The sequence below is a fragment of the Monodon monoceros genome, unplaced genomic scaffold, assembly GCF_005190385.1.
Source record: "Monodon monoceros isolate NGI ecotype Baffin Bay Population unplaced genomic scaffold, NGI_Narwhal_1 Super_Scaffold_6, whole genome shotgun sequence".
Taxonomy (NCBI): Eukaryota; Metazoa; Chordata; class Mammalia; order Artiodactyla; family Monodontidae; genus Monodon; species Monodon monoceros.
Window position 1 is genome coordinate 16,128,929 of NW_021703783.1, and position 13,804 is coordinate 16,142,732.

The 13,804-nt window shown below is 36.4% G+C and overlaps 1 protein-coding gene across 1 annotated transcript in view; it reads left to right on the top strand.

The window, feature by feature from the left end:
• The window catches only part of PDE3A (phosphodiesterase 3A), a 307,539-nt gene that overhangs the window by 237,208 nt on the left and 56,527 nt on the right, over positions 1–13,804 (top strand). The window contains exons 3-4 of the mRNA XM_029205257.1: positions 10,821–11,078; positions 13,066–13,220. Of these exons, the coding sequence (XP_029061090.1) occupies positions 10,821–11,078; positions 13,066–13,220 (413 nt within the window). The remainder of the gene's footprint in view (positions 1–10,820; positions 11,079–13,065; positions 13,221–13,804) is intronic.

The window sequence follows — 13,804 nt, forward strand, 5'->3', positions numbered from 1 at the left end:
ATTTAACTTTAAGATTAGAACATGAAATTGTACTAGAAGGTTAAATGTTTTAGGATGGCTTCAAGAAAATTCAGTTATTTGTTTTAAGGAAATACCTTGGACAATATAATTTGTTTGTCTCTATATTTCTTTAAGACATAGAACTGGAGAGAGGAAATTTACTTATCTTGAGAGGTTTGGAGAATGCTACTTATGACTTAACTCATTCCTGATGTCACTGAGTGCCTAAAAAGTACCAGATAGTACGTGAGGCTCCGGGGTTAAACTGGTAAACAAAAATTAGCATTGCCTTTGTACTCCTAAAACTTTCAGCCTAAAAGAGGAAGACCAACTTTCATCAAATGATCACGTACCAAAAGCTGAACGGAAAACTGTCGGAAATACAGTGAGAGAGGTTCTCTGACTACATGTGAGAACTGCTCAGAGGTGGAAGGTTTCTCGGAAGTTACAGCTCCCAGGGTTTTTCAGCTGTTTGTTTTTGGTTTTGGTGCTTCCAGTGGATGAAGTACAGGAGTGCCTCAACAGGCATTCATATGGCAACCAGAGTGGATGCTACTGCAAGAGTACAGGGGAAGATCTCCCAGGTCAACAGTAGTGGAAGCAAATCGGCAGCATCGAGTAAGTGCCCACTGCACATGAGGTGGCAAAGAATCTGGTGATAACACAGTGGAGATAAAGAAAATGCCAGTGAAGGCTCACAAGACCCTTGCGTTAAATGTGCATTTTGATGGTTTAGTTTTAGGAATCTTTTAATCATAGTAGAGAATTACACGTGGAAAAATTTATATCAAATTGTGTATGAAAATGGGTCATGTTTGCCTTGGGTAGCTTATAAAAATGGAGAAAGGTAACAGAGCCAAAATGTTTGTAATTGAGACAAAAATTATTAAGGATGTAGTTCCAGTTTCACTTTAACAATGATCCTGAGAGATATAACACAACTTAAGATTTTTATATTACTTTCTACCAATAGTCTTATGTAAGGTTTTTGTGTTTTGTTTTGGTTTTAGTTTTTGTGTTTTCTTTTTTTGTATGAAAAAAGAAACTAAACTGTGTCTGTTAATGAGGGAAGAGCACTCATTCAAAGAGTTCAGACAACTGGAGTTCTTTTTTAAAGGCAGGATACTGCCATCTGTTGTTCACAGAAATTGTTTCTAGGCTAAGCGAACAGAAACCTCAAGTTCAAGTTTAACAGCAATTCTTAAAATTCAACAAACAAAAGACCATCAGAATTCATCACCTTTAGGAGTTCATACTTATTTCAGAGACTCTGATTCTTTTCTGTAATATTTACAAGCTTGTGCTCAATCAGAGAATCCAGTTTCTTCCACTAACAGAAATAATCATGCTTTTTATTTACATAGCAACTTACACTTAACCAAGCCTTCCCAGTTCATTTGCCTGAGCAGTCCCAGGAACAGTATTACCTGAATTCCTCCTAGCTTTTCCAGCCACCTCATCTTTTTATAATTAGAAGAAACAGAGAGAACCAGCCTGGAAGTCAAAGGCAGCTAAGGTTATCTTCTCAGAGATATGGGTGCTTCCTTGAGTAAGCGATTTCATAAGTATATTTTATTTCCTAAATAATAAAACAGTATTCTGTGATAGTTGTTATTTTTGAGGTTGTTGGGTGAATTTGCTAGTGTCTGGAAGATCTTAGAAAACATAAACAGAGGGACAATTTTAACACTTTGGGGCTTATTTGCAGACAGAATGTAGGGAAATATATAAGGACACAAGGCCATGTACTACATCCTATTTGGTGACATGGAATGTTCTCTGACCATCAAAAGAGAAGGAGGTTAAGAATTCTGGTAACTGCTGGAGTTTGCTGTGTCTCACATCTCAAATGAGTCCCGACCAACTGAGATGTTTTTAGAAAGCAGTTTGATGAAGGGCCCTGTATGTTTTCCTCCTACTGTACATACATATTATCTTAAGGAGAAAATCCAAAGGTCAACTCATATTCCCTGCCAGAAAATTAAAATAAGCAAACATCTGCTTCCTTAGGATGACATTTAGCCAAGGTTCAGCCTACAATGAGTTACTGCAAAATTTTCACATGATTTCATTTTTTAAAAATTTCCCAACCAACTTGAAGTCTAAAATTATAAATGGGTCCTATGAAAGTATAAACACATATGCAATTCTGCTGGCTCTGAGGTCAGACCCAGTAATGCACCAAAGATCATTTATTGAATCCAGCTCATCTTCTAAATGAATTTAGACTAAGAGACTGCTTCCTGGTATCAGAGAGAAAGATTTGGAGGGCAAGGGGTGGAAAACTGCTTTAGAGAAATAGGATGACACAGCTTCCCAAAGCCTATCAGGCATCTTTTCCCAGCATTAGGACCAAAGCTGGGTAAGAAAAGTCCCAGTGACTCCTTTTATGTGTCATCCCTTACACTGTTTATTCCTCCCTTATCCCAATTCCCTTTTCACCCTGAGAATGTTCTTCCCATGTCGTGTTTGCCTCCCAGGGTGTCTCCCAAGATGACTAAATAGAAAGAAAGAAAAAGAAAAGACTTCCAACAATGGAGCTAAGATGCCTGCTTTTAGAATTCCTTTCACGTAGTGTGTTATAAATCCTACCAGTGGAGTCAACCATATTAACTGAAACCAGGACTTCTGTGCAATTACTTTCTAAGAGCCTAAAATTAATCTCAGAACTACTCTGAGTATATAGGAGTAGGGGATACAATCTTTATGACTATATTTACCTAGAATAAAAAGTGAAACTAAGTTTTTGCATTTGTTGTTTTGTTTTGTCAGTAGAGAAATGATATCTCTATGCTGTCTTCATTTATAAAGAAACTACTGACCCAGTGTATGTAGTAGACAAACACACACATACATATACAGCCCTTTTTGCACATAATCTTTTTCAATGCAATAATAATAATGATGGTGGTGCCATATAATATTTTTCAAACATGTACTGGAGGCCAAGCACTCTACTGAGGTCTTTAAGTGCCTGATCCCATTGAATCATTAATAATACTATACAGGAGGCATTATTATTGCCCTCTTTTTAGAGATGAGAAAACAGGAGCTAAGGAGATAAGTGACTTTCCCCAGTTCTCACCAGATCTGAAATTTGAACACCGGCAGTCTGGCTCTAGATCCTGTGTTCTTAAAGGCTCCACGTACTACCTCATAAAATAAAAATTTGATATTGATGAATGAATAAAACTTCCTCTCTTATATCCCAATTTGTTATACCTTTGCTTCCAACTTCTCACATATACGACCTCCCAAATTACATACATGATGAAAATATACACTTGTACCTATTTGTACATCACGTGTTAATTCATAAACCAAACTTCACTTCTTATCCCTTGTTCCAGGAGTGGTAGTGCATAGCTTTAATGTAGCTATTATATTATGTCTCATTTCAAGTGAAAGAATGTGTTGGGTTTAAATAGTATGGAGCCCTCTTAATCAGTAGTTGATCTGTTAATTTTAAAAGTTTTTAAAGCAGAGAATCATAAAAATACAACATATTTTCCATATCTCTAGCAATATGTTGATATTTTAACTTGATACATATGAATATGTAGATTTCACACATTTGTGATGAAGAGACAAGAATGTTTCTCTTTGGGTATATTTTCACTATATTGATTAGAGTTCCAAGTTATGTTACATGCAGCACACCCATACTTCATGGTATATGACTACGAGCTTCAGGGTTGGTTTTGTTTTGCTTTGTTTTTTTTTTTTTTTTTACAGTAGAAATGACAGCCATTTGGAAGCGTTCTGAGTTGAAAATCTTTCAGGCACATTATCGTTTTCTTCTTGAATCTTTACAGTTATATCACCCCTACTTAATTTAACAGAAATCACTGTCGGGGCCTCATCTTTATGAGTCTGTTTATGAAGTCTTTAAAATTATTCAACTTAGTTTTTAAAGAAACTGTTCCATTGTTTACTCACATATCACTGGTTTATAGATATTTTATTAGCATATGTAAGTTACAGTGATAGTTGCAACTGGCCTAAACAGATTTAGGACCAAACAAAACTGACACTTGGCAAATGTGCAACTCAACTATTGGGAGTGGAAGTTCTAGAAAATAGTCTATTCCCCATAAGTACTTGGTGTACATTAGACGTTTTACCATGGGAGGGAAACAGCCATCAGTGAGTCAATAATAAGTTAGAAGGTGAAGCTTGAGTAAGATTAGCAATTGGTGAAACAAGGACTTTTCGAAGTCTACATAATAATTTTAAAAGGTTTTTTATGTCTGTATAGCACAGGGAACTACATTCAATATCCTATTATAAACCATAATGGAAAAGAATATGAAAAAGAGTTTATATATATCTCTGAATCACCTTGCTGTACAGCAGAAATTAATGCAACGTTATAGGTCAACTACACTTCAGTAAAATAAAATTTAAAAGTAAATAAATCAGAACCTTTTTAAAAAATTTAAAATTCTTAATGAGCCAAGAAATAAGTTTTAAAATTATTTGATTCTTCTTTGATGTTTGTGTGTGTATGTATGTTATGTAAAGAAATGCTTTAGGCTTACAGAATTGGGAGGGATCTTAGAAAGATAAAGGCGAGTTCTCTGATTTTGCAGGGGCAGAGCCCGAGGGCTCCAACGGATACAGTATCGCCTAGAGAAAAGCCATGGTTGGTTTTGGAAACCATCATAAAACTTAAAATACTGAACAACAAAAAAAAGTGGCCTAATTTGTGGGATAAACCATCTCAACTAGGTTATGGAGATAATTATATCAGTTCTAGTGCTTTTGCGTTTATAACCTATCTTTGAGTTTCATGTAGAATTATGAAGAGAGGCTTTTGTGCTGCTTCCAATTCTTTTCCTCCAGTTAGAATAAATTAATGTCCAAAGCAAGTGACACATCAAATGATTCACTAAGTCGGAAGACTTGAGAATTATTACATCTTCTGCCCGTGGGCAGGGATGTATTTAACCTATTTCATTAAGTTATCAGTTTAATCTTTGCTTCAAAATGCATAGGGAGAAGAGCTATAACGTGACTATACTGGTGCTGTCCCCCCAAAAAAGTTGTCAAGAATTGCATGCCTTATCTTCACCCCACCCTCTATACCAGATAATCTCCGTAATCATTTTGAATCGGTAATTGCTGTTGACATCAACTTTCCCAAACCCTTTCTGATTTCCCACTTGGGCACTTTCACTTTCTTGGAGTGAAATGATGTTTGTTTACTTCTTTGTTTTCATTTACCTTGTTCCAGTAGTTATTTCGTAAGACTTCTTAATGATATTTTTCTTTTAGAAATTCTCCATTTCTGAACAATATGTTGATAGAAACCCAAACACAGTGCCACAGTAAATAATCTGTCACGTTCCTTAAAGATATATAATTTTGTTTTACATTCTAGTAGTCGTTTGACCACATAGATTTATTTGCTAAATTTTTCATAATTTGCAGCTTATGGTGGTTTAGAAATTTAGATGCCCTTCCTTTATAGAGTGCAAGTTTTTTCTGACCGCTACACATTTTCAAAGCTTTCCCCCTTTATCATACCACAACTGTAATTTCAAAGTTTTACCACAGAAGTAGTGACAGTAAAAACAAAATTTCTGTAATTGAATTGATACATGCCCAGTCTAGGAGTTACATCTAATGTTATTTCTAAGTGTATTTGTTATTGTTTCTTTAACTTATCTCTGACTCCAGATTTTCTTGGCCCTCGGTTTATGTTGAGTGAAGTAACTTGGAAGCAAGCTAGATTGTTACCACAGCAACCAGCGTTGCATAGGACATCCTGGAGATGGTGAAGTAGACTGGAAGAAGATAAAGGGGGGAAAGGAAGATGCTGAAAGAACGGGTTGCTTTGCAAAGTGGTGGATTTACCAAAAGAATCAGTTATTTTAGGCTTGATATATAAAACTGCACTTTATTCCACTGTTTATCATATTTAAATTCCAGATTTTCAGTTTAGAGGTGGCAATCCACATTTGGGTGTCGTTTAAATAGTGCCCAGGAAATTTTACTTGCATTTTCCTAAATGCTAAATATAAGTATTTCCATTATAAGGAGAGCCTGCAAAGTAAAATGTTTTTTATTGCTTGGTCACTCTTTTCAAGGAAAAGATTCGTTTGATTATATGCACCGTAAAAAGACTCAACTGTGGTTTTATGCTCAGTAGAGTTGGTTATTGCACTCAAAGATGATTTCAGGCTGTTAGCTTAAGACTTTCCTTTAAAGTAGCTTTAGTATAAACTTAACCTTTAGTGTTTATTATCACTAGCTAAGATTTCACCAGTTAAATGAAATTTTTTTCCGAGTGTTATTTGGTATACCTAGAAATTGAATTATATTATTTTGAAAGCTGAATAGGTGTGGAAATACCCTGTGTGTGAGTCACTCTGTGTTGTTTCATATTTTGTATCATGTGATGAAAAAACACTACCAATCAGCCTAAGCCCCTCTCCCCTGAAATTCCTTTCTAGTGACTCCCTGGATGTGCCTGGGTCTTTATAATTTGCCTGCTGTTTATTGAAACAGCAGCCCATCTATCTTTCAGTCTTTCATCATTTCGTGTGTGGTTAGCCTTGGCAAGTTTGTGGCAAACAAATCTGATTGTTGGTTTTAGATTTCATGCCTCATTGAAGCCTTTCATTATTTGAGTCAAAAACTGATGATAACTTCTTATGCGTGATACAACTTTGAATTGTTACACAATTTTAATTTTTAAATAGTAAAACTAATAAAACAAAGACCTGACTTTATAACAGTAGGGAGACTTTTCCAATAGTTGAAGTGTTTGGTTTCTTAGCCAATTCCAATATGGGTAATATGCTTTTTTTTTTTTAATAGATCTTTATTGGAGTGTAATTGCTTCACAATACCGTGTTAGTTTCTGTTGCACAACAAAGCAAATCAGCTTGGCCTGAGTATTGCTTTTTTTTTTCACTTGAAGACCTTCGCTTTCACAAAAGCTACAGACAGGATAAGTAACATTGAATTACATAATGTGCTTGTTTTCTAAGTTCTTATGTAACACTAACATTGGCTTACAAGGATGAGTTTTCAGTTCTGTTTCTATTTTAAAGTTACTTTTAAATTTTTAGTTATTTGTTTTTTTCTGAGTATATAAGAAATACATCCATTACTTTAAAAAAAAGACATAAAATTAGAGAATTATAAGATGCATTTGTTTTCTCACCAATAATTTATTTTAAAATGTAATTATGATTGTCAATGAGCACGTTCTACTTTTTCTTCAGATTTGTAAGTTTTATGTACTGAGACCATTTTGAGAAAATCTATTAACTATTAGAACATAAACTGTTAATTTTATTGTCAAAAATCTTAAAATTTTATGTCCTGGGTACAAAGTTTGACTTAAAATTTATTTTTTTAGGGAAATAGTACAGTGATGTACTAGTTTAAGATTATTAGAACAACATGGGTAGGAATAAATATTACTGTTTCATAAGATCACACTGGGTGAGTTTTTCAGAAGCATAATAATTAGAGATGCACTTGAAAATATGTTTCTAAAAGGGAATGTTAACCTAATTGACTGGCATTTCTCACAAATATTTTTTAAGTTAACAATGTAAATAAAAATGTGAGATACACATAATTATATATCCTAAAGCTATTAATATTACACTTAAATTTTCATGTTGGTTCATGGAAGATATTTAAACCTACAAAGAGAGAAAAACATGGCACAATGATTAAATAAAGCATTAAATAATTACAGATATATTTAGTAACGTACAATGAAAACGTTCAGTATTTATTTCAACCTGCTAGTTCAGCTCTTGAGCTGTGGAAATAGCGTATGTATTTGTGTTTGCAGCCTGACGTTTCCATGCTCTAGCTATCTGATTCTGAGTTATTTTTGACTCAGTTATTTGGCAAGTTATTTATTTTTAATTAATTTATTTTTTTGGCTGTGTTGGGTCTTCGTTGCTGCGCGCGGGCTTTCTCTATTTGCGGCAAGCGGGGGCTGCTCTTCGTTGTGGGGCGTGGGCTTCTCATTGCGGTGGCTTCTCTTGTTGTGGAGCACGGGCCCTAGGCACGTGGGCTTCAGTAGTTGTGGCTTGCGGGCTCAGTAGTTGTTGCTCGCGGGCTCTAGAGCACAGGCTCAGTAGTTGTGGCACACGGGCTTAGTTGCTACGTGGCATGTGGGATCTTCCTGGACCAGGGCTCGAATCTGTGTCCCTTGCATTGGCAGGTGGATTCTTAACCACTGCGCCACTGGGAAGTCTTGGCAAGTTATTTCTGACTAATAAAAATAAATGTAATAAGAGTACCTACCTTGTACCCTGTGCTGAATAAATACCAGCTGTCACCATTATTATCCACCATTATTATAATTGCTACTCTTATTATTCTAGTACGAAAAGACATAATTTCTATATGATAGCTTTACAGAATAATTTATCCTTGCTTATAGTTATTAGAAGACTAGATACCTTCACAGATGTTGGGTGTTTTCATAATTATCATATTTTTCTGATTGCAAAAAATATATGTTCACTTTTTCTGTGACATACTTTATAAAAATAAAACAATATTTTATGAATATTCTTCCAAATAAACATTTATAGACCTATCCAAATCTTTTAAATAAGTGCATTATACTTTATAGTATATTTGTAATATAACTTTTTTAAACAATTTCTCTGTTGATGATGCATTTATGGCCACATTCTTTGATTGTTACCAGAGCATTGCAGTATCCTTCGTGACCTTATCTTTATATTTTTGTATATATGTAGTTTTTCTTTGGACTAGATGTCTACATTGTCTTGCTAGATTATAGGATATATACATTTAAACTATAAATAGATAGACTCGGCAAGAATTTCTTTGCAATAATATTGGCTTAGTTTTTACTCACTGCTCATTTCCCCAAACCATTACTAATACTCGGCGCTAGCAGTCTTTTATTATTTTGCAATTTAATAAGTAAACTTTTTTTTTTTTTTGCGGTACGCGTGCCTCTCACTGTTGTGGCCTCTCCCGTTACGGAGCACAGGCTCCGGACGCGCAGGCTCAGCGGCCATGGCTCACGGGCCCAGCCGCTCTGCGGCATGTGGGATCTTCCCAGACCGGGACACGAACCCGTGTCCCCTGCATCAGCAGGCGGACTCTCAACCACTGCGCCACCAGGAAAGCCCAGTAAACATTTTTTTTTATTACTTTAGTTTGTGTCTTAAATATTCAGGAGGCAAGTAGCTTTTGTATATTTGATTATTAAATTTTGTTTGAATTGTACATTCATTTCCTTTTCCCAAGTTTATCTTTTATTGATTTTTTTTAAAGGCCTTTTATTTGCATATGTTTTATCTTCTCTGGGTGGCAGATATTTTCTCATGGACTATTTGTTTTTTACCTTTGCTTATGACATATTTGCTTATGAGAAGTTTATGTCTTCATTTAGTCAGATCTGTTAGATGTTTTCTTGACAGTTTATGCCATTTATATTATTTTTAACGGTCTTCCTAATCCCAAGATTATAAAATTTTTCATCTCTCAGGAGTTTATTTTTAAGTCTGTTGTGAAAGAATGATTAAACTTTATTTTCTCCCAAATACATAGCCAAATCTCTAATAGCCTCTTATTGAAAAACTCCAGAATTATTATTTCTAGTATTTATATCATTATCATTATTGAACACTTATAATTGTTCGCTTACAGCACAACAGTAAGTGCTTTACCTATAATCTCCCTTTTACTTCTTATCATTACCTTCTGAGGTTGGTACTCTACTACATCCATTTTACAGATGGAGAAGTCACAGCACCGAGAGCTTACTAACTTGCCAAATCAATCAGCTAGAAAGTGGTAGGGTCAGGAAGTCATGACTGGGATGTAAGTAGCCAAGTTCCAGAACCTCACGCCAATCACCGTGTTATTCGGTTTACAGTTCCGTGGGTTCCTCGTGCCTCATACTGTGGTAGCATTCCAGTATTAACAGTCATCGGCATGCCGTCTTTAAGCTTCACCTACTTTCTTAAGCTTGACCCTGCCCATGCTCTCCCTTTTTCCCACATCTTCCCGCCTACGTTCCTGCCTGACCAGCAGGGTGAGGAACGATCCTGTCCTCTGTTTCTAATGCTCTTCATTTCTTTAGCAAATATAGAGTAGTAACTCTGAATCTGATAGGCAGTTTGGCAGAATAGGCCAGATGTGCCACGGAATTCCAGAACTGAAATTTCTGTTCTTACCAACCACAAGAAGAGGGACAATTTGTGAATCTGAACAACAAGTTGAGTTGCTTTTTGTGCTTATCTCTAATATTAGTTGAATAATTATCACACACCCAGCTCAAATATCACACTAGAATATTACTAAAGTTAAAATTTTATACTATATTAGTGTTGCTTTTCAAAATGAAATTTCTTTTTTATGGCTGAGTAGTATTCCATTTTGGGTGTATATGTGTGTGTACGTGTGTTTGTGTGTATATAAAAAACATCTTTTTCCATTCATCTATCAATGGACACTTTCTAAATAATATACATTAAAATGTTGAGCTCTTCATTAGGAGTGATCAATATGAATTTTTTTGTTGTTTCCTGAAACTTTCTATTTTTTAAAAACTGGTGTTTATCTTTGTATCTCTTCAAAGTGCCTCCATAGGTTCTAACAGTAAAAATGTGCCCTGAACACAAAACTGGCAAAAGCCACGGCAAATGTTGGCAAAATTTGAAACAGAAATGTGATTTGAATGTTACTTTACTGCAACCCTAGTGTCACTTCAGTCTACGTTTCAGAAAAAGCCCAGTTTCCCTCCCTGTGCCTCCCACCTCAGGCCTTTCTCGCCCGACCTCCTGTGTTTGGTGTCTCAGTCTCCAGGAACCAGTATCACTGTGGATATTGCCGTGATGGGCGAGGCTCACGGTCTCATCACCGACCTCCTGGCAGACCCTTCTCTGCCCCCCAATGTGTGCACGTCCCTGAGGGCAGTGAGCAACCTTCTCAGCACGCAGCTCACCATCCAGGCCATTCACAAGCCCAGAGTGAACCCCGTCGTTTCCTTCAGTGAAAACTATACCTGCTCTGATTCTGAAGAAAGCTCTGAAAAAGACAAGCTGGCTATTCCCAAGGTAGGTATGAATGACATGCTCCTGAAAGGGTGAAACTGTTTCTTCCCACTGTCTCCTGGGCCTCTTTCTTATCACCCCAAACCCACATGGAGATTCATATCAGTGACTCCCCAAAGATGTGTCTGTCAGTCATGGTGACCAAAGTAATGCTAATGTAAACATAAAGACTTCCATCCTTACACGTGATAGCTTTCTGTAATGAAAAAAATTTACCTTTTTGCATTACCTTTTTTTACTCAGACGTTCAAGAAATTTTTTTCTTCTCTATACCAGGATTTGTTCTGTGGGATAAACATATAGTGGTGATAAAAAATTTTAAAAAAAAATAGCAAAAATCCCTGCTCCCACTCTTGTGGATTCTGTTTAAAATGCGTTGCCTTCTGAAACACAAGATTCCTTTGCTCTTTGATTTCTTAGTATGGTAGCCTTCGTAGTATCCTCATGTCTTTCCCAAACCCAACAAGTTTTGAACTTAGAAAAGCTCTAGTTGATTTTAGATTATTTAAAGTAAAAGATGGCCTTTGTGATTCATATATTTTCTTCTTCTTACATATAACATATAAGAGTTTTGCAAAAGTAAGCTCTAGGGAATAGGGTTCTGGACCCAGTTTAGACCTCAGTATTACTTAAAAACAAGTCATGCTAAAGACTAAAAAAAAGAATCAGAATTTCAGTGGTCTCAGGTACATCCAGCACGCTTATTTATTTGGTAAACAAGCAGCTGTCCTCTGGAGCTGGTGGTCAGTCAGTAACACCTATGTTCTTGCCATTGTGAGTCTCTTGATTGAGGACAGTGTCCTTCACGCAACTTTGTCAATTAAGTTATTTAAGCTTCCTTCGAACATCTACTTCTCTGAGAAAGATACGGCTAAGCATGATACAACAATAAAGGAATGGGGAGAGAGTAACTGATTCCCTTGGGCCTCAAAATAGACATGAAGTCAGGGACAGATTTACAGACAATACTGATATTTACAGTGCTTGACCTTTTCTCTTCCTATTGAATTACGTTCTAAGATGCATATCCAGATCTTTAAGAGATTTTGGAAACTCTTTAGTATCAGAGGTCTTCTTGAATCCTGAGGTGCCGTATCCTCACTTCTCAGAGTTTTAACCATCTTCAGGAAGAGCAGACAGAGTCTTTGTTAAACTCTGCCTACACAATTGGTCTCCTTGGAGTAACTGGTCACAAATAAAAAATGAATTGAGCTCCTGCCTCTTATAACTATTGCTGTAGTTGTGTTAGATTACCTTCCCTTTGATTTTTAAGATTAAGACTCGTTAGAGGCCAGTGCTCATGCTGCTGAGCTCAGAACCATGCCTGAGTGCTGATGGTGCCACAGATCCCACTTAGGATATGGTAGGAAAAGAAATAACAAACAGAGGGTCACAGCTCGACCAGCAGAGTCTTCTATTAAGAGGAGCTGGTCCTAAAGACTTTACCCACTTGCCTGTCTTAAGTCATGTTAACCACAAGAGAGGTGGTACCTCTTGTGAGTTATACTCTTACCCTTAGCTCCTGTCATTTGTGAATCAAGAAATTAAAAATAAATCAATAAACACTTTGATATAGCGACTGCTATTGTGCTAGATGATAAAAATTAATCCATGTCCCACACGAGTGTCTTTTGAGGAAAATCTACTGGTCATAATGACTAACTAACATGATGTGTGTATAGGTGTATAAGCCCTATTGAACTAATATAACTATAAAATTATCACAAAGGTAATTGATTCTCATTTCCCACAATCCCATATTTGTGTAAACATTGAAATGAAGATCCCCAAAATGTTATTTTTATAATATTCATTGATTTTGGCCAGAGTTTCTTATTGAATTTCTGAGCGCCCAAATTTTAGGTAAATGATATTCAACCAAGGTAGTTTAATAAATTCACTGCCAATTAAAAACCCATTTTGTTTCACTATATAGAAGTTAGTGATAGAAAATATGCTTGGTAACAAAATCAACGCTCCTTCTTCCCAGCGCCTGAGAAGGAGTTTGCCCCCTGGTTTGCTGAGACGAGTTTCATCAACTTGGACAACCACCACCTCAGCCACGGGTCTGCCCACTTTGGAGCCTGCCCCAGTACGGAGGGACCGTAGCGCCAGCATCAAACTGCATGAAGCACCTTCATCCAGGTTAGGCAGTGCTCCTGATGGTTTCATATGTCTTGGAGAAGTTTTGTTTTTTTTTTTTAACCAAAAATGAGTTATAAATTACAGTGGAAGGGAGGCCCAGCCAATTACTGTTGGCTGCAGGCCAGCTTTGAAAATGAAAAAGGTGTATGGTTTAAATCCAGAGCAGTATAAGGATTAACATCAGATAATTAGGCTTAAATTGTGTTGTTTGGCCTTAAGTATAAATGGGGACAGTGACTTGAGGTGACGCCTGCCACTGTCACTTTGGGTGGAAAGGGTGAGCCCAGAATAAAGGTGGGCTAGGTTTTACCTAGACTGAGATCTATATTGGATCTTTTAATCAAAGGTATCCAACCTGACATTTGCAAATGATTGTTAGATTTCCCCCAGCCCACCAGAGCAGCTCTCCTAGCATTATTTCAAAGGCAGAAGATCAGATCAAAAAATAGATCATCATTCTAAGAGCACCTAAATATCTTCAAACAGCTGGTAATTTAAGCTTTGTTTAGATAGTGAACAGATTGGTGCTTACCAGAGGTGGGGGGTCGGGGGTAGACAAAATGGGTCAAGGGGTTCAAAAAGGT